The sequence below is a fragment of the Ranitomeya variabilis genome, chromosome 1 (assembly GCF_051348905.1).
Source record: "Ranitomeya variabilis isolate aRanVar5 chromosome 1, aRanVar5.hap1, whole genome shotgun sequence".
Classification (NCBI taxonomy): Eukaryota; Metazoa; Chordata; class Amphibia; order Anura; family Dendrobatidae; genus Ranitomeya; species Ranitomeya variabilis.
The window spans coordinates 216,341,448-216,366,964 of NC_135232.1; the positions used below are offsets into that span (position 1 = coordinate 216,341,448).

Here is a 25,517-nt window from a genome sequence, read left to right on the forward strand (position 1 = left end):
ATTGTGGAGTATTTAGGTCAAGGCATGACTACAATCAACATTGCCAAGACACTTCATCGTGATTATCGCACAATCAAGAAGTATGTAGCTGATTCCCAGCACACACTTGTGCGTGCTGATAAGGAAAAATTGAGGACTCTTTCCAACAGGAAATTGCGTAAGGTTAAAAGAGCAGCTGCAAAAATGCCTTGTCATAGCAGCAGACAAGTTTTTGAAGCTGCTGGTGCCTCCAACGTCCCCAGAACAACAAGATGCAGGGTCCTTCAGAGGTTTTCAGCTGTGCGTAAGCCATTCTGTCGACCACCTCTATCCACTGCACACAAGCAGAAACGGCTCCAGTGGCCAAACGATACATGAAGACTGCCTTCCAAACTGTTTGGTTCACCGATGAGTGCCGTGCAACGCTCGATGGTCCAGATGGATGGAGTGGAGGATGGCTGGTTGATGGACACCCCATAAAACACGGCTAAGGCGCCAACAAGGAGGAGGTGGAGTAATGTTTTGGGCTGGAATCATGGGGAGAGAGATTGTCGGCCCCTTTATGATCCCTGAAGGGGTAAAGATGAACTCCATAATCTATGTGGAGTTTCTAAAACAACACTTCCTGCCATGGTTCAAGAGGAAGAACCGTGCTTTCCGCAGCAAGATCATTTTCATGCATGATAATGCACCGTCTCATGCTGCAGAAAACACATCTGCATCTCTGGCTGCTATGGGCATAAAAGAGGACAAACTTATGTTGTGGCCACCATCTTCCCCTGACCTCAACCCCATTGAGAACCTCTGAAGCATCATCAAAAGGAGTGTCTATGATGGCGGGAGGCAGTTCACATCTAAGCAACAGCTCTGGGAGGGTATTCTGTCCTCATGCAAAACAATTGAAGCAGAAACCATCCAAAAACTGACATTAAATGGACGAGAGAGTTCAGAAGCTTCTTTCGAACAAGGGGTCCTAAGTGCAAATGTAACATCACCTAGAATAAAGTTTTCACTTGAAAACTGTTTGATTTCATTTTGTAATAAGCTGATAATGCTTATAACTTCACAATTGACCATTTTTTTGTTCAAATTAAAATAGGTTGAAAACTCTGCTGTGCATAATAATTTGGAACATGCATTTTGAGTGTTTATTTTTTTTTTAAAAGATACTGTTTTCATAGGCAGTTTGTTCCAAAACATTGCAATTATACTAGAATAGTAGATGACTGGAAAATAACAATGACTGCAATTCAGAGAGGTAATTTAGAGAAAATGAGGAAATATTATTTGCATAATAATTTGGAACACAGTGTAGGAGTGGATCTGCAGCACCTTGCTCCTGTGGGAGCTATACTCTTCTACAGCTGATCACTTCCGACTGGCACCGAGCACATCTGAGGTTTTGCACCCCTCGATCTGTTACTGATGACCTATCCTAAGGGTAGGCCATCAATATAACCTACTGGACAACCACTTTAAGGTCTGTTCTCGTGGTGCAGTTGAATAACCAGTTTTGCCACAATTTCACAAAGCAATAAAAAAAAACAAACTAATTTTGCACTAATTTTACAGTACCCTGTTATTGATTGCACCCTGTGCATAGACCCTTAGGGTGCTCCTGGTCACATTTTACATGCTGCTCAATTGGCCAGTTGTGTATTATGGAACAGGGGGAGCGGAGTGTTCATTTGGTTTTTGTCTCTGTTCAGGAGAGCCAGAGGATCTGATGTTTCAGTTTTTCCTGAAGTTCGGGGACAAGCCTTGTTGTTTCACTGATATTAAGGTGTTTGTGGATCTCCTTTCTTCCAGTCAGCATTCAGTTGTAAGTAGTTCTTGCTGAGGGGTTCCCTTTGATTATTTCACACAGTACATTCTCCAGACTTCATTCTATTGACCATTACTAAGTAATGGTATGTGGCCTAATAGCCCCCAAGTAGTACATGGGGTAATGGGGAAGTACACGCACTAATTAAGGCACCAAACCTTGCTAACAACATCCATATAATGTAGTTTATAAACAGGTTGCTTGGATCACTGCCTCTGACTCCTCCAGCAGAAGGCGACGTCGCTCTGCCGGCAGACATCAAGGCTATGCAGAGACATCTGTGCGTGGTTCAGCTCACCAGGCTGCTTGGCCTCAGTTACAAGATGGAAAAGATGCAGAAGCAGGATGCCATCAGAGAGGTTATTGGGAGGTACAGACACGGTCTACAGTTTGGTAAGTATCGGTCACACGCTGTTAGCCTTTATACTGTGTTTTCTTCTGGGTACGCTACCGTCTTTTCTGCTGCTTAAATCCATAGGACATAAATAAAAGCTTAGAACTGGTAGAAGGGTTATGTGCCGAGCCCTGCTGACTAGTGTTGAGCGATACCGTCCGATACTTGAAAGTATCGGTATCGGATAGTATCGGCCGATACCGGCAAAGTATCGGATCTCGCCGATTCCGATACCCGATACCCATGCAAGTCAATGGGACACCAAGTATCGGACGGTATCCTGATGGTTCCCAGGGTCTGAAGGAGAGGAAACTCTCCTTCAGGCCCTGGGATCTATATGAATGTGTAAAATAAAGAATTAAAATAAAAAATATTGATATACTCACCTGTCCGGAGGCCCCTGCACCTTACCGCTGTTAACCGGCAGCTTCCGTTGCTTAAAATGAGCGCGTTCAGCACCTTCCATGACGTCACGGCTTCTGATTGGTCGCGTGCCGCTCATGTGACCGCCACGCGACCAATCACAAGCCGTGACATCATTCTCCGGTCCTAAATTCCTACGCCACGCGACCAATCACAAGCCGTGACGTCATTCTCAGGTCCTAAATTCCTAATTCTAGGAATTTAGGACCTGAGAATGACGTCACGGCTTGTGATTGGTCGCGTGGCGGTCACATGAGCGGCACGCGACCAATCAGAAGCCGTGACGTCTTGGAAGGTGCTGAACGCGCTCATTTTAAGCAAAGCAGGCTGCCGGTTACTACCAGGGCGCGTCAGAGGGTGAGTATATCCCTATTTTTTATTTTAATTCTTTATTTTTTACATGGATATGGATCCCAGGGCCTGAGGGAGAGTTTCCTCTCCTTCAGACAATGGGAACCATACACTGAGAAATTCCGATTCCCGATACCACAAAAGTATCGGATCTCGGTATCGGAATTCCGATACCGCAAGTATCGGCCGATACCCGATACTTGCGGTATCGGAATGCTCAACACTACTGCTGACATGTTATTGGTGTACTCTTTTATCCACAGGAAGCTCATGCCTGAAGACAGAGCTGCAGTTCTCTGACTACTACTGTTTAATCGGTGCTCATATGCTGCTGGACCTGTGGAATGATGGCAAGTGTATTATTCATGTCATGTAACGTCTCCATTTCACTCAAGTCATAGATGATTTCCATTTGGTAACTAAAGGAGATACTAAATGTATATTTGCTTTAAAGGGGTTTCCCCGCTAACACAGTTAATTTTAATCAGCACTTTAATATTTCTTTAAATAATAATTTCCACAATTGGTTTTGTTAAAAAAAAAAAAAAAAAATGTTTTTCTCCATCGCCACATTGGGGGACACAGGACCGTGGGTGTATGCTGCTGACACTAAGTAAATACAAAAAAAGTTAGCTCCTCCTCTGCAGTATACACCACCCACTGGCTCGGGATAATACCAGTTCTTGCTTAGTGTCCGTAGGAGGCACACTGCGTCTGAAGTTTTCCAGACGTTTCTTTTTTTATTTTTTTATTTTTATTTTAAATTTTTTAACTTTGCGCAAGAGGACGAAGGGGGTGACGGACCCTTTTAAGGGGGCCGATCTCCCTCGAAACACCAACAGGCGAGCACGGCGAGTTTACTCCCCGTATCCTTTCCTGCGACATGGGATGTTTGGCCGTGACCTAGCCCTGTGAAATCAAGAGGGCGGTGGATTGAGGTTAACTGCACCTCCCCTCGTACCTCACCTGAAGAGGACCACAAGCGGTGAGTCTGATAGGGTAGGGGGGTGGCTCCCAAGCGCACCGCGGGCTCGGCCGCATGTCACGGCCGGGCACCGCTAATTTAGTCCCCGGCTTTGACCTTAGCTAGGCGAAGTTCCGCCCACTGCACGTGTCACGCGCGAGGCCCCGCCCAGCGCTTCTCGAACATTGCGAGAAGCGCCTCTCAACTCTCGGCGGCCATCTTGGATGGAAGAGAGAGCTCCCGGTGTCTTGCGTCCCTCTCCAGTCTCATTGCGGCATCCGGACACAGGACCTGGGTAGGTGCACTGCACACTGACACAGGCCCTCCTACTCCTGCACACAGTGCTCCGCTCACTAGCTGCTTAGGTGCCCCACAGCCCTGCACAGAGGTTAGCTGACAACATGTCTCTGCATAAACCCAAAAAGTCGGCAAAAACAGTGTTCTTCACTTCTTGCACGTCCTGTCAGGCTGCACTACCAAGCGGGCATACTGCTCCGCTCTGTAATGCTTGTGACCCTAAATGCGCTCAGGTGCTCCCCCCCTCCCCCCCCCCACAAACTAGCCCGCGGTGACCAGTCCCCCTGAGTGGGCTTTGTCACTTTCGCAATCTATGGCTTTTTTGACTAAAGCTATCGAGTCCCTCCAGGATCCAACCAGGAGCAGGACCACTAATCCGCCTATTCAGGAAGCTTCCCCTACATCTGCGTAATCTTCAGCCTGCAGGGGCTGCTCTCACTCTAGGCTCAAGCGGCCTTCTAGGAAGCGCGTCCATAGCTCGTTCCCCAGGCCCTCTGGTGCCTCGGCGTCCGTTAGCTCCGCTTCCCACTCTCGCTCCCCAGGCACCTCTTCCGACCAGGACTCTGATCCTGAGTCTGATGGAGTTTCCAGGTTATCAGAGCACTATAGATAGTCTCATCGAGGCCGTCAACCAGTCCCTTCAGGTTGATGAGGAACCAGCGACCTCCAGTACGGACAATTCGGTATCTTTTAAAAGGACCAAACGTACTCACAGGGTGTTTGCCAATCACCCGGAGTTCCAGGACATAGTCCAGCGGCATAGGGAGCGTCCAGACAAACGCTTTCAGGGCCAAAGATCTCTGGAGTCCAAATATCCTTTTTCTCCTGATCTCCGCAAACAATGGACAGAATCCCCTCCTGTGGATCCTCCTGTCTCACGTTTGTCCTCTAAAACTGTCCTATCAGTGCCGGACGGATCTTCTATCAAAGATCCCACAGACCGCCTAGTTGACAGTCTCGCCCGTTCAGCTTTCGAGGCTTCAGGCTCGGCACTCTTTCCCTCCGCTGCTACCTGGGTAGCCAAAGCCGTGACTTCTTGGGCAGATTCCCTACACAAGGCCTTACAGAGCAGTGATCTTCCTTCTGACTTAGCGGAGCTAGCAAATCAAATTTCCCTGGCGGGCGATTACTTAGTAAACGCTTCCCTGGACGCGGCGAACTGCTCTGCACTTACGGCTTCAAACGCTGTGGCGATTAGAAGAGCGCTATGCCTGAGGAATTGGCGAGCGGACTCAGTCTCTAAAAATTCCCTCACATCTCTGCCATATATCGGGGGCCGTCTATTTGGGGAAAAGCTGGACAAACTGATTTCAGACACTACGGGGGGGGGGGGGGAAAGTACTTCCCTTCTCCAGCAGAGGTTCAGACAACCGTTCCGACGACAGCCGCAGGCTCGTTTTTCTGCCCTTTCATGGATCTTACGCATGGCATTCCTCAGCCTATTCCCCTGGCTCAGGGCGCCGCGCCGGCAGACAGAGACAAAAGCCCTCAGGCTCCATACAGGCCCAACCATTCCTGGAGGGGCTGCTCCACACAGTCTAGGTCCAGGGGATCCAGACCCCAATCGTCTTCCTCTAAATGACTCGCAATCTCTTCTGGACGACACCAGCAAAGTAGGCGGACGCCTTCTCTTGTTTCGTCATGTCTGCTTCTCAGTCGTTCATGACGAGTGGGTCAGGGATCTGGTTACAAAATCGATTTATTTTTTTATTTTTTTCCTTCCCACCTCCAACCCGGTTTTTCGCTTCCCACCCTCCCGAAAGTGGGAACGCGCGCGCGGGCTTTTTCCAAGGCCATTCAGTCGCTCCGACAAGACGGAGTGATTGTCCCTGTCCCAGAGGACGAAAGGTTCCGCGGTTTTTATTCAAATCTATTTATGGTCCCCAAAAAGGATGGAACGGTAAGGCCCATCCTGGACCTAAAGCTCTTGAACAGATTTGTCAAAGTCCGTTATTTCAGGATGGTATCTCCCCGTTCCGTCATTGCCTCGATGGAACTACGCGATTTTTTAGCATCCATCGACATCCGGGATGCATACCTCCACATCCCAATCTTCCCACCTCATCAAAGGTTCCTTCGCTTCTCCGTCGGAGAAGAATATTTTCAGGTCACGGCCTTGCCACTGCCCCCAGAGTTTTCACAAAGGTCATGGCGGCTGTCATGGCCATTCTGCATTCTCGGGGTCTAGTCGTGCTTCCTTACCTAGATGACTTACTAGTCAAAGGCCCATCTTTCCGAGCCTGCGAGGAGTGCGTCCGCATTTCCTTGGATGCTCTTTCTCGGTTGGGCTGGTTGAGCAACCTAAAAAAGTCACCTCCTGTTCCAGCTCAACAGATCTCCTTTCTGGGCATGACCCTGGACACCTCCCTAGGGTTGGTGCTTCTTCCTCGGGACAAGGTCCTGGCTCTTCAACAGGGGGTCTGGAAGCTTCTTCAGCCGTCCCCTTGTTCCATCCGTTTCGGCATGAGGATTCTCGGGAAGATGGTGGCCGCAATGGAGGCAATTCCATTTGTGCAACTGCACCTCCGTCCCCTACAGCATGCTCTGCTGGACGCATGGGACGGGAGTCCCTTTTCCTTCGACCGACTGTGTCCTCTCTTCTCGGGTCAAGCAGTCACTCCAATGGTGGATGCTCCGAACCTCTCTCCTCCAAGGGAAGTCTTTCCTCCCAGTCCATTGGCTGGTAGTCACTACCGACGCCAGCCTCCTAGGCTGGGGTGCGGTTTTTCGCCATTACACTGCGCAGGGAACTTGGACTCATCACGCCTTCCCATCAATATACTGGAGATACTTGCGATCCGGCTATCCCTGAAGCGGTTCCATCATCTCCTAGCAGGCCGCCCCATCCATATCCAGTCGGACAATGCCATGGCTGTGGCTTATATAAACCATTAAGGGGGAACCCGCAGCAGAGCTGCAATGTGCGAGGTAGAGCACATCCTTCGCTGGGCCGAAAACAACTTCTCGGTCATATCGGCAGTTCACATTCTAGGTGTGGAGAATTGGGCCCTGGATTTCCTCAGCCGGCAAGGTCTCTCCTCAGGAGACTGGTCTCTCCATCAGGACATATTCCAACAGATTTGCCATCATTGGGGTACTCCGGACGTAGACTTGATGGCTTCTGGGCGGTCCGGGACCCCAGAGCAATCGGGGCGGAGGCGCAAGTCCATCCTTGGAGTCAGTTTCGCCTCCCTTACCTGTTTCCTCCCCTGCCCCTGCTTCCCAGAGTAATCAGGAAGGTCAAGGCAGAGGGTGTCCCGGTGATTCTCATCGACCCGGATTGGCCTCGCAGGGCGTGATGTGCAGAGCTGATCCAGCTCCTCGCAGACGTTCCTTGGCGCCTTCCAGATCTACTTTCTCAGGGCCCGATTTACCACCAGAACTCAGGGGCCCTGTGTTTGACGGCATGGCTGTTGAATTCTGGGTTCTGACTCAAGTGGGTTTTTCCCGTGAGGTAGTTTCCACCTTGTTCAATGCCCGAAAGCCGGTGTCATCGCGCATCTACCATCGGATCTGGAGGATCTTCTTCGATTGGTGCAGAAGCAGAGGTCGCCCTCTTATAGTTTTCAACATCCCTACCATCCTGGATTTCCTCCAAACAGGTCTGGACTTGGGGCTTTCGCCGAGTTCCCTTAAAGGTCAGGTCTCGGCCTTGTCAGTCCTTTTTCAACAGAAAATCGCATCCAAGACTCAGGTCAGAACTTTTTTTCAGGGAGTCTCTCACGTGGTGCCTCCCTACAGAGCGCCTCTAGAGGCTCGGGACCTTAATCTGGTCCTAGGTGTCCTGTAGGAATCTCCCTTCGAACCGTTACGGGACATCCCTCTATCTCTTCTTTCGTGGAAAGTGACCTTCCTCGTCGCTATTACCTCGATCAGACGAGTCTCGGAGTTAGCTGCTCTTTCCTGTCGGACGCAGTTCCTTACGTTCCACCGAGACAAGGTGGTCCTCAGACCGTCCCCTACTTTCCTCCCGAAGGTGGAGTCTTCCTTCCACCTCAATCAAGATATCGTACTTCCGTCACTTTGCCCTACTTCAACGAACAGCGTGGAGAAGGCTCTTCACTCCTTGGATCTTGTCAGTGCTCTCAGGAAGTACGTGTCCAGGACGGCATCCTTTCATCAGACGGATGCTCTGTTCGTGCTCCCGGCGGGACACCGGAAGGGACTGGCCGCTTCTAATTCGACAATGGCCAGATGGATTCGGTCGACCATTCAAGAGGCTTACCGCGTCAGAGGCAAGCCTATCCCTGCGGGCCTCAGGGCACACTCCACTCGGTCGGTGGGTGCTTCCTGGGCCATTCTAAATCAAGCTTCTGCAGAGCAGGATTGCAAAGCTGCAACCTGGTCTAGCCTGCACACCTTTTCAAAGCATTACAATGTCCATACTCAGGCATCCTCAGATGAAAGCCTGGGCAGGCATATTCTGCAGGCAGCGGTTGTGCACCTGTAGACAGCAGGTGCCATAAGTTTACACTGCTAGGTTGTTATTCCCCACCCAGGGACTGCTTTTGGACGTCCCAAGGTCCTGTGTTCCCCAATGTGGCGATGGAGAAATAGGGATTTTTGTGTACTCACCGTAAAATCCTTTTCTCCGAGCCACACATTGGGGGACACAGCACCCACCCTTGTTTTTGGCTTGTTGCCTATGATGAGTGTTTTAGTCTTTGACATGTTGTTACTACGGTTAAATCTTGTTAATCTCCTACTGCTTGGCTATGAACTGGTATTATCCGGAGCCAGTGGGCGGTGTATACTGCAGAGGAGGAGCTAACCTTTTTTGTATTTACTTAGTGTCAGCCTCCTAGTTGCATCAGCATAGACCCACGGTCCTGTGTCCCCCAGTGAGTGGCTCGGCGAAAAGGATTTTACGGTGAGTACACAAAAATCCCTATTTCTCGCTACATTGGGGGACACAGGTAACCATGGGTGTATGCTGCTGTCGCTAGGAGGCTGACACTATGCAAATAAAGAAGAAATGACTCCTCCCCGGCAGTATACACCCTCCGACAGGCACCAGGCAGTTCTGTTTTTGCTTAGTGTCTGATGAAGGTTCCGAGCTCAGGGATTCGCCATCAGAAGAGGAGGGAGAAATTCCAGTAGAAAGCCAGGATCGGAACAGGAAGTACCTCTTCCAGTCTGAAGAAACGGACGAACTCGTACAGGCAGTACGAAATACGATGCAGATCGAGGACACTTCCAAACCACAGTCCAGACAGGACTTGATGTTTGGGGGACTAGTGGCTCGGAATCAGACTGTATTTCCTATAAGTGATCATATCAAAGCTATGATCCTGGAGGAGTGGAAAGAGGCCGAGCGTCGATTGGACCCATGGATAATAAGGTTCATTCGGGCCACCCAACGAATGCGTCCTACCATTAGGCAGCTATTACCATCATGGGACCTTAACTTAGTCCTTAGAGCCCTGTGTAAGGGCGCTTACGCTATGGGGGATGATATGCCCATTTCTATTCGCACCCGGAAAACGGCTTTCTTAGTAGCAGTCACTACGGCCAGGAGGGTTGGAGAAATTCAGGCCTTATGTACAAGGGATCCCTACCTGCAGATCAGGGATGATAGTCTAATTCTAAAATTAGATCCGTCATTTATCCCGAAGGTAGCTTCTATCAAAAATAGGAACCAGGCAATAATACTTCCTTCCTTTTGTAATAACCTTTCTAATGAGAAAGAGCGAGTCCTCCATTCCCTGGATGTCAGACAGGGGGTCCTGGACTATCTTAAAGCTACGGACTCTTGGCGTATAGATCCAAATCTTTTTATTCTTTTTGGGGTAAGAACAAAGGTAAGAAGGCCTCTAAGACCTCAATTGCACGTTGGATCACAGCCGTGATCTCAGATGCTTATCAGTCAGAAGGCATGTCCCCTCCAGTAGGTTTAAAAGTCCATTCTACTCGGGGAGTATCTGCCTCCTGGGCGGAGCATGCAGGAGCCTCAGTAGAACAGATCTGTAAGGCGGCTACATGGGCCAGGGCTGACACCTTCTGTAGACATTATAAGCTTGATGTTATGTCCAGCCAGCACACGGCTTTTGGGAGGAAGGTCCTCCAAGTGGTAATCCCACCCTAAGGAGGGTCTTTGGTACTCTCCATGGTGCTGTCAGGAGGGACTTCCTGGAAAATCGGTATTAGTCTTACCGGTAATTATGTTTCCAGGAGTCCATACTGACAGCACCGGTACTTTCCCCCCCATTCTATCTGTAATTTTTGGTATAATCAGTTTGTGTGCCTATATACTATTTGTTATATGATTCATTCATTAAAATGTTTTATTTGCATCATTCCATGAGTTGGTTCTTGTTACAACACTGAGGAGTGAGGGGTGGAACCGGATATTTAAACTCTCGTGTGTTTCCTGTCCCAGCAAGGAGGAGGGAAGACGTCCTCCATGGTGCTGTCAGTATGGACTCCTGGAAACATAATTACCGGTAAGACTAATACCGATTTTTGGTCGCTATCACCTCCATTAGTAGAGTTTCCGAGTTGGCGGCGTTGTCCTGTCGTTCTCCCTTCCTGGTCCTCCATCAGGACAAAGTTGTCCTTCGACCTGTTCCTTCTTTTCTCCCCAAGGTGGTTTCGGCATTTCACATCAATGAAGACATTGTTCTTCATTCTTTGTGCCCTTCCCTAGTTCATCCTTTGGAGAAATCTCTCCGCAATTTGGATGTGGTCAGGGCTATCCGACTCTATCTTTCCAGAACTGCTCCTTTTCATCAGTCCGACCCTCTGTTTGTCGTCTCGGAAGGTCGTCGGAAGGGGCTCCCCCGCCTCTTAAGTCCACAATTGCTCGGTGGATCCATTCGGCGGTCCTGGAGGCATACCGTGTCCAAGACATTCAGCCTCCCCCGGGGGTGAGGGCTCACTCTACCCGGTCTGTGGGAGCTTCTTGGGCAGTTCGTCACCAAGCTACGGCCTCGCAGATTTGCAAGGCCGCAACATGGTCGTCCATCCACACCTTTGTGAAGTTCTACAAGGTGCACACTCAGGCTTCTGTAGATGCAGGCCTGGGTAGGAAGATACTACAGGCGGGTCCCGAACCGGCTCACCTAGTTCTCTACTCTAATTATCCCGCCCTTGGAACTTCTTTTGGACGTCCCATGGTTACCTGTGTCCCCCAATGAAGCGAGAAAGAAAGAGGGATTTTTGGTTCTTACCGTAAAATCTTTCTTGGAGCCTTCATTGGGGGACACAGCACCCTCCCTTTATGTTGTACCGTATTGGCAATTGTTCTGTTGTTGTGGGTTGGTACATAGGTTGAGTTGTTTATACTTGTTCCTACTACTGCTTTTGCACCAACTGAATTGCCTGGTGCCTGTCGGAGGGTGTATGCTGCCGGGGAGGAGTTATCTATCTTTATTTGCATAGTATCAGCCTCCTAGCAACAGCAGCATACACCCATGGTTACCTGTGTCCCCCAGTGAAGGCTCCAAGAAAGAGATTTTACGGTAAGAACCAAAAATCCCTCTTTTTGTGCTGAGATATTATAAATGGGCCCCTGACAGACACCGCTAGTACACAATACACAGCAGGGGCCCATTTATAAGATTCTCAGCACAGGGCCTTTTTTTTTTTTTTTTTTTTTTTTTTTTTAACACATGCAATTGTGAAAATTATTTTTATTCCAAGATCTATTAATTAAAATGTACTTTGTTCGTGGGAAAACCCCTTTAACTGTAGCAGAACCATTAAATCAATTTGTGTTTCTTTCTCAGGAGAGGACTGGGCAGTATGGCAATGTCTTGCTCTTTTAGAAGAAGGTTTGAGTAACAGCCCTTCAAATGCTCAGTTTAAACTGCTGCTTATTCGCATTTACTGCAGATTGGGAGCATTCGAGCCGTCAGTAGAGCTGTACGGCAGCCTTGATGCTAAACACATACAGCACGACACCATTGGGTAAGGTTTGCAATGTGGCATTTCTCAGTTTTTCACTTATATTAAAGGACCACTCCAGCATTTTTTCCTGTGATAGATACAACCTGCAGATGACCAGATGTAGATTACTGTAAACACTCCAGCGGTAAAATAAATGAATATATATATTTTCATTTATTTTACCGCTGGAGTGTAGTCACTAAGCTACATCCGGTCATCTTCTGTAGGATGTGCCCTGCCAAATAGCTCCAGTGTTTGCTGGGTGATCCAACTTTACTCCTCAATGTAAGTCTATGAGAGCCAGAACGAGGGACTCATTGACATGCATTAGGAGCTTTTGACTGTTATCTTTGACTTCCGATCAGGAAGCAAATCAGGACCGGAGTAGCGCCGGGAATAGCTGAAGAAGGCAGCTAGTAAGTAGGGACTATGAACTTCCTGTAATTGCGCCACTCCAGCACAGAAATAAAAAAAAAAAAATGCTGGAGTGGTGCTTTAATGCAATAGTTGTCTAGTAAGTGGACCACTCATCCAGCTGCTCTTCTTTAAGTGAAACTTTCTTTTTGCCCAGACATACTCTGTAGACCACTTCTTCTGTCCACCTCATGCCTTAGGGTACCGTCACACAGTGCCATTTTCATCGCTACGACGGCACGATTCGTGACGTTCTAGCGATATCGTTACGATATCGTTGTGTCTGACACGCTACTGCGATCCGGATCCCCGCTGAGAATCGTACGTCGTAGCAGATCGTTTGAAACTTTCTTTCGTCGTCTAGTGTCCGGCTGTGGCGGCATGATTGCATCGTGTGACACAGGTTGTATACAATGTGCGCACAGTAACCAACGGCTTCTACATCGCAAATACGTCATGAAATTATCGCTCCAGCGCCGTGTATTGCAACGTGTGACCGCAGTCTACGACGCTGGAGCGATAATCATACGACGCTGCAACGTCACGAATCGTGCCGTCGTAGCGATGAAAATGGCACTGTGTGACGGTACCCTTATACAGTAGTGACAATTAGTTTTATCTGTTTTCCTACCTATTTTCTATGGAGATCTTTGATGTCTTTAGTAATGCAATGTTCTGCTCTGATGGAGGGTTATGGTGTGCCCCTCAGTAATGGAAATCTAACACGTGCTCTTGCTTTACAGCTATTTGCTGACTCGTTTTGCAGCACCCTTGGGTCACTACACTGCTGCATCACAATCTTGCAACGCCGCTCTTAGATTTTTCCATTCTAACCAGAAAGATGTAAGTATCTTGTGCCTGCCGGATGAGCTAATGTGATGTCTTCATCATCTGCTCCTGATCTCCTCTAAGATTTTGACTGTAGAAACAAGCCTCGAGCGTGAAGTATCTCTGCTCTTAACCTCATGACAACACTTTCTGCCCTTGGATCTGTCAGTTCCGATTTGTGGTAGGGGCTATATTTGGACACACATCTCATATTGATCAGCATTAGCTCGTAGTTAAGGCCTCTTTCACACTTCCGTCATTTAGCTCCCGTCGAAATCCGTCAATTTTTGAGAAAACAGGATCCTGCAAATTTTTCTGCAGGATCCTGTTTTTCCCCATAGCCTTGTATTAGCGATGGATCGTGATGGATGGCCATCCGTTTCATCCGTCGTGCACTGGATCTGTCGAAAAATTGCTGTCCATCGGGCGGAGAAAACATTCAGAGGAACGTTTTTTCTGCACGTCGGAAAATCTGTCAGAGATGGGTCCTGCGCTGTCCGTCGTTGGCTATAATCGAAGCCTGTGGACGCAGGATCCGTCACTGACCGTCAAACACAGGAATCCAGCGACATATCTCGTTTTTCTATTCTGAGCATGCCTGAAACGATTTTCTAGTCTCTCTCCCTCGATCTCGAATTTTATACATTAAAATTCAGGCAGCGCCTAGTTCGACGCATCTGTCAGGACACAGAATGCGTTACATCCGTTTTTCACTTTTTAACCCCCTAGTGACGGAACCAAATTTTTAAAATCTGACCAATGTCACTTTGTGATAATAACTCTGGAACGCTTCAACAAATCCCAGTGATTTTGAGATTGTTTTTTCGTGACACATTATACTTTATGAAAATGGTAAATTTAGGTTGATATGTTTTGTTTATAAAAAATATCAGAAATTTGAGAAAAATTTAAAAAAATTAGCAGTTTTCAAACTTTGAGTGATTATCTCTTTAATCCAGATAGTCATAGCACAGCAAACCATTAATAAATAACATTTCCCTCATGTCTGCTTTACATCAGCACCATTTGTAAAATGTTATTTTATTTTGTTAGCATTTTAGGAGGTTTAAAAATGTAGCAGTAATTTTTAATTTTTTCAAGGTAATTTATTTTTTAGGGACCTATCCATGTTTGAAGTGACTTTAGGGGTCCCATATATTGGGAAAACCGCAAAAGTTATACCATTTTAAAATAAGCACCCCCTGACATATTGAGAAATGCTGTCAGGTAGTTCATTAACCTTTCAGGTGATTTTCAGGAATTAGTGCAAAGTGGCATAACAGAAATGAAAATGTGTATTTTTACCACCTAAATGCCTCTAACGTCTGAACAGGTTACAACAGCCATCAGACTCTAAGGCCACTATTTGGTCATGAATTGCCATCACAAACATCAGGACCACAAAATCATGATCTGAGGGCACCAATTTGGATAAAGAGGAAGTCCCCACACTCTGTTAACAATTTATATGATGTCACTATTGACAGCAGCATCTAAGGGGTTAAACAGAGTTGGATGGGGCAAACACTGATTGTGGCTGATGCAGCAGTTTGTCAGCTATATTGTACAGCCGACAGCTACTGGATTGTCACCTGTATGGGGACGCTATTCTCTTATATCTCAGGTCAGTTAAAAGACGTATTGGCTGTCATTAAGGGGTTAAGACATCCGTCAATACGTCACGACGACGCATTCTGACGGGTGACTAACGACGGAAGTGTGAAAGAAGCCTAGATCATTAGGACAGTGATTTGGGGCTTCCAGTAAATGTCCCTTCCTACAAGTTTACCTGCATAGAGCTTATGACGGGAAGTGTTGTCATGGGCACATACTTGACACATGCATCTGGTAAGACTGTACCTTTTTATTATCTGTAGTTATCTCTGAAGTGTACATTGGATACATTTTTCGGCCGTTCACGTCTGACGTATTTCTTGTTTTGCTTTTACTTCAGACCTCAGAATATATAATACAAGCCTACAAATATGGAGCTTTTGAAAAAATCCCCGAATTCATTGCGTTTAGGAACCGGTTGAACAACTCTCTTCATTTTGCACAAGTTCGCACGGAACGAATGTTACTGGATCTCTTACTTGATGCTAATATGTAAGGATTGGTGTATTTGTGGTCCTAGAAAGTTTTATGGCCACAAACTGAAAGATAAGAAACGGTTTACGACAAGACTCTAGACATTCCCTTTAGCGGTGTTATGTGCTGTTAACCAGAGGTTATCCTTCAATGACCAAAGTTTTGAAATAGAAGCTTTTGGTTTTCAATGTCTTAAGCCTCTGGTTCCAGCATCATCCTGCTGTATGCAATTATCACAGTTCTGATCGGGGTTGTCAATGCCAAATATGTGCCATGCCAGAAAAGTGCAGCGTGCCCAGTCTGGCCGACAGGGATCACCTTTAGATACAAAGGTCATGTCCATCCCGAAGTTGCTGGTTTTCAGAAGGTTTACTTTAGTACTACATATGTGAAGTGTAGGTGTCTTTAATTTTGCACTGTTGCATTGCTGGTACATTCACCCGGGCAGACCTTTCAGCTGAAGTCTGATTTCTCTGCACATGCTGCAGAAACCGCCACATTGACATGTACAATACTGATTCCGTCAGTTTTTCTGTGTCCTTTGCATTAGTTTTTCTGCAATTAACCGCTTTATTACTTGCTGTACATTACTCAGATCCACTAGCCTAGAAGAAAATATAAAGTCCATGTGTCTGAACCCAGAGGAAGATGACATTCCATGGAAAGAACTCCGAGACAACAGGGACCTGACTGTTCTTTTTAACTGGGACTCAAAGGACCGGTACATATGATTCTACTGATTATGCATACAAAGTAGTGGCCTCCAAATAAGTGAATATATCAAGTGTGCATACATGCAAAATGGTAGAATATCAATGACAAAAAAGTAACTATAAAAAATATAAGTTGCACCCAAAGTAAATTTTATCCTAAGGCACCACTCCAGCATTTGTTTTTTATTTTAGAGCTTGAGTGGTGCTACTAATCTAAGGTCCCTCACCCTAGTGTTATACTTACCAGCCTCTGTCTTCAGTTCTTCCCGGCGCCGCTCTGGTCCCAGGCTGCCATCTTGTGACGGCAACTTCTGATTGACCTGTAGTCAGAGGTAACGGTCACAAGTGCTCAGTATAAGTCTGACAGCCTTGTTCTGGTCATCATAGACTTACATTGAGTTGTGACCAGACAAACACTGGAGCGATCCGGCTGCAATAAGAAGAAACTCTGGAGAGGTGCTGTGATGATTGATATTGGCTTTACACTTTGGCACTCGAAGTTAAAATATTTTGGGTATACTCACACATGGTAGACTCTTTTACAAAAATTTCTGCAATTGTCTCATTCATTCAGGCGTATTCTATAGAATCCAATCCTAGTCGAAAACTATCTTGGATTTCTTGAAATTTCTGCAAAGAAACAGCCATTAAACAAATTTCCTTAAACTTAGAGATATCGGTAATATATAATTTGCCATGTTTGAATGTTGTATGACAAAAAACTAGTGGGTTTTCCAGGTTATGTATGCACTGCTAAAACAAATACATATGTACACTCCATTCTGCCGCTGCTGCCCCCCATGAGTGGACTGTTTTACATCACAGCTCGTATACCCATGTGACATCTGCAGCCAGTCACTGACCGCAGCGGTCGCTTGGTCATATCTCGCTAAGGCTAGTGATTGCCTGCAGAGGTCACTTGGAGTATACAGATTGTCATCTACTGAATAAGTTGCATAATTTGGACAACCCCCTTGTAATTGTTTTTACCAACCTTATTTCTTTTTTTTTTTTTTTTTATAGAGATGTGTCGGAAGAGCATAGGACGCTGTCACTGGAGGAAGAGCGGATTTGGCTGCTCATCCGATCGCTAACCTTAAGATTGGTTAGTGGACTGACTACTCTAAACCATACAAATGAAAAGAAGAATTCAGAGAAAGCTACGGAAAATGGAGTCTCGTCCAAGATTGACACTGTCCGAGCTTTGTTACGAGAGTATGAAGAGGCATTGGAGTCAGCAAAACAATTTAATGAGAAGATGATTACGGTATAGATTTGATTGAGCTGAAATTAGAATACAAAACATTAAATACCTTCTGTCATATTGAAATACTAATGCATATGTATATATGGATTTTTTTTATATATAGTATCCTTTTCTGGGACCTCCATCATCTCGGCTTGCTGGGTTCTTGGGGAGTGGCAGCTGTCAGTGTCAAAAAGGGGCTTTTCAGCTAGTGAATGATATTTATGAGCTGGACACTTGTGGAATAGGTAAGAACACTTTGATACCTTTGTTTGTATTTATTTTAAAGTGAAACATCTCCTTTTATATGCCCCTCTTGTGATACATGAACAGAAGGAGCTGCACAAATGTACTTCACATCTTTTAAAAAGCCACCAGTTAATTTGACATCCATCATGATGTAGATCTAAATAAAAAAAAAAAAAAGTCTATAGGTGATGGATGCCGCTGTATGGCATTAGTTTCACAAATACGTGGGGCCTGAGACCACCACCAATGAGCAGCAGCAAAATTTCGCGTTGGGCGGGGAATAGAGCTGGAGTGGCAGAGGCTTCAGATCTACAGTAGCTTTTCAGCCTAATTTCTATATCAATTCAACTACTGATTTCTCAATAATGGAGGAATTCACTGGCCATGTAAAGATATTGCGGGACTTGTCTTTGAAAGAACTACATGTGCATATAGTTTAGAGAGCGTGAAATCCCGCTGATAGATTTTCTTTGAGGCGTGAAACTATTTTCTTAGTAATCTGTGGGTGACGTATGCTGCTTATTTTTCGCAAGCTTTAACCTGCATACTCGTATACCATACAAGAGATTAAGAAGTTGCGGCTCTCTCCACTGATACGTTTGACCCATTCAATGTAAATTCTATTGCCTGGAAGTCCCTTTCATTGCCCTGGGTTTTCGAGTAGGTTTCACCTTTGGGTGTGTCCTGTTTTACCATCACATGGTAGTCTCGTATTGGAAACAAGCTGCGTTCCTGTGACGGCAGTTTCTGTTTGCTTTATAATGCGTCCCTCCTTTTCCTCTCAAAGCCACTTAAGGTTAATTATACCCAGCTTCACTCTGGAATTACTTGCATACTTTAGTGTTATTCTTTTTACCTGTCAGAAAAAACTTCCCTTTAAAACTTTCACGTTAATCATTTCTCAAAGATCAGGTGATGATTGCATGATGTGCATAATTTAAAGGGACCAGAAAATGACATTATAATATTTTTTTGAGATTTTTTGTTTGTTTTGCTTTAATGAAATGTAGCAGTTTCCAGACTGGCTGCTGCAGTAGTCACACTAGGCTGATGCCTCCCGCTTTCTGGGGCTCACTAGCCTGCTTTGCCGTCTGAGTGATCTCCTTGTTAGAGGATAATGACTGTTCTACTGCTGGAGGGTAAGAAAGGGCAGGACAGTAAAGATGGCCACACACACTAGATAAATGCTATCAAAACCTGTCAATTATTTCATTTATAGAGGGTCACATATTTTTTTTATCTAATAGTAGTTGAGGGGCTAGGGTGAACCAGCATTTTGGATTTCTGCATTCCCTGAGATGTTATTCCCACCTTTTTAATGATGATGCTTTTGGCTTAGCTGAGTGTGTAATATATAGGGTGCACTGTGGGGAATACCTATCTGCCAAAAGTTTTGACTGTCAGTTATCTGAGATGTATGGCTACCCTTACACCATACACACGGATGAGGCCCGGTGTATATTCCCCCTACCGCACTCTTGTGCTGTATTCCATCACTTTCTGGAGACTTTAAGGGTAAGTTCACACTAGTCGTTTTTTCAGCACGTCTTTTTATGCAGCAAAACCTGATCTCTTGCCAGGAAAGAAGCTGCAGTTAAAAAAAAGCATGTTTTCCTTGGGGTATTTGATGGTTTTTTGTCTATTTTTTTTCCTGCAGTTTTGGCATGCTAAATTTCTCTTGTGCATGCTGATTGTTCAGTGTTGGGGGGAAAAAATTCCTATTCCATAGAATTAGGAATGTTTTAGCACAAAAAATGCAGCAAAACCTGATGGCTGCTATTTTTTTACCACACGTTCATTTCAATGGATGAAACATGCTGAAAGTGACATGCTCCATTGTGCAAAAAACCATGCAAAGCATAAAAGAGGGATTTTTGGTACTCACCGTAAAATCTCTTTCTTGGAGCCTTCATTGGGGGACACAGGTAACCATGGGGGTGTATGCTGCTGTCGCTAGGAGGCTGACACTGCTATACACCCACCGACAGGCACAAAGTACCTCCGTGTTAGATCAGTAGGAGAAGCAGCCAAAAAAACTCAACATATGTACCAATCCAACAACGAAGACACACAGACCAAATAATGGTACAACCTATGTACCAATCCAACAACAAAGACACACAGACCAAATAATGGTACAACCTATGTACCAATCCAACAACGAAGGCACTTAAACCAAATAATGGTACAAACAGTTAAGGAGGGTGCTGTGTCCCCCAATGAAAGCTCCAAGAAAAAGATTTTACGGTGAGTACCAAAAATCCCTCTTTATCGCTTCATTGGGGCACACAGGTAACCATGGGATGTCCCAAAGCAGTTTCTAGGGTGGGAAACAGGGAGATTCAAGGAATAAATGGACTCAGGTCGGCCACTGCAAAACCGCCGCCTGCAGCACCTTCCTTCCCAGGCCTGCATTAGACGAGGCATGGGTATGAACCCCGTAAAAACTCGCAAAGGAGTGCAAAGATGATCAGGTTGCGACCTTACAATCTGGAAAGCCAAATCCTGGTAACGAACAGCCCAGGAGGCCCCCACCGCAGAGCAGAGTGAGCCTTCACTTCCGGAAGAGCCTTCACCTCCGGAAGAGGCTCCTGAACGCAGAATGGCTCCACGGCAATAGTGAACTTAGAAGCTAGGAGTCCATTAAGAAAACCCTCAGAGATGACGAACAGGGCATCAGATTGACGAAAGGGAGCAGTGCTTGAAAAGTAGACTTCTGCAGGAGATGGACCGGAGAGACACAGAATGAAGGACAATGTCTTCTTTAATGAGCAATGACAAGACCACCTTGGTAGAAAGGAAGGAAACAGGTTTGAAAACTACCTTGTCCTGATATAGAATCAGGAGTGAGGAACAGCAGAACAATGCTGCTAACTCAGAAGCTCTCCTGATGGACGTAATTTAACCAAGATGACAACTTTCCAAGACAGGGGGGAAAAAAAAATGATGTCTTGAATGGGCTCTACAGGAGCGCGCTGCAGTGCGCCAAAGACAAGGTTAAAAACCCATGGATCTATAGGAAGATAAGGAGGTCCCAGGTGGGCAGCTCCTTGAAGAAAGGTCCTTTACCTGGGAACGAGAAGCCAGACTTCGTTGCAAAAGAATTGACACAAATGATAGAGCCAAGTCGAGACCCGCTTGTAGAAAACCAAGAATGGAAGGAAGAGAAAAAAAGGACACAGGGACCAAACCCTTATCCACACTCCACCGGAAGAAGGCCCTTTAGTATTTGTAGTGGATATGCAAGGATGCTGATTTCCTGGCCCTAATAATGGTCTGAATGACCCTCAGGACTATGCTCTCAACGTTCATGCTGTTAAACTCTGAGACTATAAACTCTGGTGGAAGAGGGAACATTGAGAGAATCTGGACGGCCTGGAAGCTTCCAAGGGGCGTCCATGAACATGTTCACCAGGCCCTTCTTGGCCAGTCCAGAGCTATCAGGATTATAGGGATCCCTTCTTCCTTTATCCTTTTCACGACACTCGGACAAGGAGAGAGACAGAAAAAGATAAGGCAGTTGGAATTGTAACCATGATATTACTAGAGCATCTCAAGAGGTGGCTAACGGATCCCAGGACCTGGCTACGAACCAAGCAACCTCGTGGTATATCGGAGACGCCATGAGGACGACGTCCGAGGAGCCCCATATCTCTGGATGAAGATGGCAGGGCTGAGCAATCACCCCCATTGCAGAACCCTTGTTACCTCTATGATAACTTGTTTATGTAAGCCTCGGCCGTGGCGTTGTCTGACTGTATGCAGACCGGCTGGCTTGGCAAGAGAGAATGCCAGTGGTGCGGAGCAAAGAAAAAATTGCCCTGATCTCCAGGAAATCGACGGGGAGAGAGGCCTCTTAGGCGTTCCAGTGGCCCTGCGCTGTGTGACGAAGATAAGAGGCTCCCCAAATGAGGAGACTGGCGTAGGTGGTGATGACCTGCCACCAGAGAGGATGGAGGACTTCATTCATAGGACTCATGCCGACAGCGTCACCCTGAGAGGTAGAGGCACGAGATCATCCAGGGAGACGACGGGCATGGAACTAGACAAAAGGAACAGCTTGCATGGCGACAATCCCTTTCCCCTAGAACTCCCATGCAGGACCGTAGGAGGAGAGAAGCTGGACGCTTTAGAGTAGAGATCCCCAGGCAGAGGGATGAAAAACCTCTCCTTTGGAAAGAAAACACGGGCTTGGGTCGTGTCGAACCTTATACCTAGAAACACCAGATGCTGAGCAAAGGTGAGGGAGAACTTCTCTCTGTTATAATCTAGCCGAGATGGACCAGAGTATCCAGAGTAAACTGAAGACTCTGGTTGCAGTCTCGGCTGGACCACTCCTTGATCAGAAGATCGTCCAAGTAGGGAAATATAAAAAACCCCTGGACAGAAGGATGTCCATGACAGCTGCCATGACGTGACTAGTCTGGGAGCCGATGCCAGGTCGAAAGGAAGGGCTGTGAACTGATAAAGACCCTCCTGGATCGCACACCATAGGAACCTCTGATACTAAACACAAACAGGAATGTGAAGAATTCTCCCCAGTCCATGGAAGTGATTACCGAACATAGGGACTCGGTCCTAAAAAGACAGAACCGAACATGACAGAAAAAAAGCTCGAGGTCCAAAAACGGAGGGAGAGGTCCGTCTTTCTTTGTGACTATGAAAAGAACAGAGTAGAACCCCGAAAACTGTACATTTCTGGGGACAAGTGCGATAACTCCTGGGCATAGTAGGGAAAGGTGAAGAACTCCTGGGGCCTGCGACGTATGTCTTGACGGGCGAAACAGAAGGAAACTTCTTCCTGGGGGAGAAGAAAAGTCGGTTTTGTAGCCGGAAGTTGCCATCTCTCTTGAGAAACAACCTTTTCCTATTAAAAGGACATTTCGACTTGGACCGGGAAAGCGGGGTGCTTTTCTCACCGTTGGCATCTGAAATTACCTGATAAAGCTTGGATCCAAAAGGTCTAGAGCTTTGGAGTGGTTTGCGACGATGTTGCTGGTAGCCGTGGCGGAACAACCAGCCGCATCAAAAGGGAGAGGTCACGAGATATTTGCAGGCTCGGGCAATCTGATATGCCAGATATGGCATTATATCCGGAGAAGCTGCCGCTAGAATACCCTGAGTAATCATTCTTGCCCCGGCAGACATGGATTTTGACACCCAGGTGTAAGCAAATATGGGAAAGAGAGAGGTGCCAGCTGCTTCAAAGGCTGACTTGGCAAAGGATTCAATCTGTCTAGCTGTAGAATCCTTAAGCGATGCACTGATCGGTAGAGACAAGGCTGTCTTGGAAGACAGGCGAGAAGCCAGCGGATCCACATTAGGGATTCTGCCCATTTATCAAGAAGGTCTGGGCTAAAGGAGTAGAGGATGTGTAGCCTCATCCGACCTGGGAAGCGCTTTTCAGGGAGTTCTCAGTGTTTAGAAATAATCATGACAACTTGCCTGAGATTAGGGAAAACTCCGGGAAGGAAATTTACCCCTTAGAAAGCAGCGGAGTGCTCCTGAGCAGGTGCCTCATCCTTCCTTAGGTTCAGAATTTTGGTTATTTGCCAAGATGATGCTATTGAGCATATCTTGCGTCTTTCAGGTCTGGTCCGTATCTGACTCAGACTGGGAATCCATATCCGACCCCAAAAACCGCCTCCGAGAGGGGGCATGGGATGAGGAATGCATCCAGGAGAAAGAGGAACCCGCAGCTTCCTTTGCTTTGTATCCGATTTGTCCCTGTGAAGGTTGCGGTCAGGTGCGTGCGAATCACCGAGAGAGGTTTTCGGAGCACTGGTGGCAGAAAAAAGTGGAGGTTGCTCCAGGACCTGGACCAGGGACTGTGAGACTTTAGTCAGATGTGAGACCGACTGTGACATGGCAACAGCCTACTCCGGAGAGAGGGTAGTGCTCTTATCCTGGGCGTTAGAGGGTTTCTCTGAATGCCACTTTTCTTCTACAGATGGCACAGGCATCAGGATTATAGGGACAGGAATGGGCCTCACTGAGATTGGACATAAGTGATAGACTAGGGCTACAGCTGGGGAGAGCTAAGCCCTTGTGAAGAGAGAAATTAGCCTGTCTGGGCTGGTCCTACCTGATAACAGAGACGGCAATGTCACTGCTCAGGCTGCCGTGTCCCCCAGATCCAGTGCCGGTTAGTGATGGACACCTGTTGTGCCCTTTAGAAGATGGTGACTGCACGATTCTTCATACGCTTTCGAATCTTCACACTTTGCAGGCTGAGATACACTATGTCCCCTCTGCAGGGGGTAAGCGGGCGTGGCTACACAGAGTCCGGTAGAAGGCCCAAAGCCGGGGGCTAAATTAACAAAGGACATGCAATTATTCGAAGCCTCGTCACCTGCAATGACCGGACCGGAAAATGGCGTTAATTAAGGTCCTAGTCCGGCATGAAAATTGGCCACGTCTGACGGTATCAGGGAGTAGGGGCCCTTCCTATTGGCTGTGCCACCGGAGGACTGCACCGGGCAGGAAGAGGAGGCCCCTTGATAGGGGAAAAAAAGTGTGCGATAATTACGCACGCTTAATGCTGGGGGCATTAACGAAGCACTAGCATGAAGAAAAAGATGGCCGCTGTCGTTCAGAGACGCCATATTCTGCGCACAGTTCTGTCTCGGGTAAACAGTGAGGCAGGCGGGTAGCTGCCGGGGACATAGAAACGGACATACCTGTAAAAGGTGAGTCCCGAATCCCTCTTCACTGGCGAGGATCACATCAGGAGCCCCCAGGTGGGTGAGGGTCACTGGAAACCGGGATCCTCCTTCCCGCATCATCTCCGGACGGAGCAGAAGACAGCATTAACCCCTTACAAGAAGAGGGGAGGTCACCGCTGGTGACCACAGTCTTCCTCTCAGCCCTCTCCGAGGAGAGGGGTGAGGAGGGGAAAAGGCAAGGACTGTCCACCAGTAATCACCCTGAAACACCAGTAAAGGGGACAGGGGATAAAGTCCTGCCTGCGGGTCCGAGAGTGGGCAATGTGGGTGACACCACACTGCTCTCTCGGTCGCATAAGTGTGGGAAAACAGGGTGAGACATTACACCCTGTTACCCTGAAGCTGAGGAACCTGAAAGACAAAGGAAAAAGATTAATAAAACACAACAGGTGACCTGAAAAGGAAAAGACGGATCTGGGATCAGATCCAGGTCCGCCTCCTACAGACACTTAATCTGAGATACTTTGTAAATGTTGGTGGGTGTATACTGTGGAGGAGGAGCTATTTTCCTTTTTTGCATAGTGTCAGCCTCCTAGCGACAGCAGCATACACCATGGTTACCTGTGTCCCCCAATGAAGCAATAAAGAAATCCGGATGACAAAAAAAAGCGGTGTTTATGAGTTCTGAAAACTCAGACTTTGCTGGTACTGTGAAATACAGCTGAAACTTTGCACAAAAAAAGCTGTAAAAAAACCACCTAGTGTGAACTTGGTCTAAGAGTCTTTGATATTTGTGAGCTGCTAGCTGCTGTAAAGCATATAAATGTATAATAGATGAGTCTCCCACTATCGAGGATGAGGGCCTACCGTGCACCAGTGTCATTGTGGAGGAAAGTCGTACACTGTGGAGCCTGTCTCCCATGGAAGTGAATGGAGAGAGCCACACATGCATGGCCGTGGCCACCTCCACAGTCCTGTAGATTTGACATAAATGTAGAAGATCAGAATAAACCCCCTTGTCGATAAAAACTTTTTACATCGCAGTGTAGTGCTGGATGAGAAGGTAACATTGTAATGAAATCTTCTGAAAGAGAAATTCACTCACTTGTGTTCATGTGACTTAGGGTATGTTTCCACTGTCAGGATATGCAGCGCTTTGGGTGCAGCAGATACCCGCTCCTTCCAAAATGCTGC

The 25,517-nt window shown here is 46.9% G+C and overlaps 1 protein-coding gene across 1 annotated transcript in view; it reads left to right on the top strand.

The window, feature by feature from the left end:
• Positions 1-25,517, top strand: part of NAA25 (N-alpha-acetyltransferase 25, NatB auxiliary subunit) — a 90,203-nt gene that overhangs the window by 46,006 nt on the left and 18,680 nt on the right. Inside the window, exons 11-19 of the mRNA XM_077292506.1 lie at positions 1,689-1,801; positions 1,990-2,197; positions 3,236-3,322; positions 11,961-12,141; positions 13,278-13,377; positions 15,317-15,468; positions 16,046-16,171; positions 17,187-17,430; positions 17,534-17,657. Coding sequence (XP_077148621.1) covers positions 1,689-1,801; positions 1,990-2,197; positions 3,236-3,322; positions 11,961-12,141; positions 13,278-13,377; positions 15,317-15,468; positions 16,046-16,171; positions 17,187-17,430; positions 17,534-17,657 — 1,335 coding nt within the window. The remainder of the gene's footprint in view (positions 1-1,688; positions 1,802-1,989; positions 2,198-3,235; positions 3,323-11,960; positions 12,142-13,277; positions 13,378-15,316; positions 15,469-16,045; positions 16,172-17,186; positions 17,431-17,533; positions 17,658-25,517) is intronic.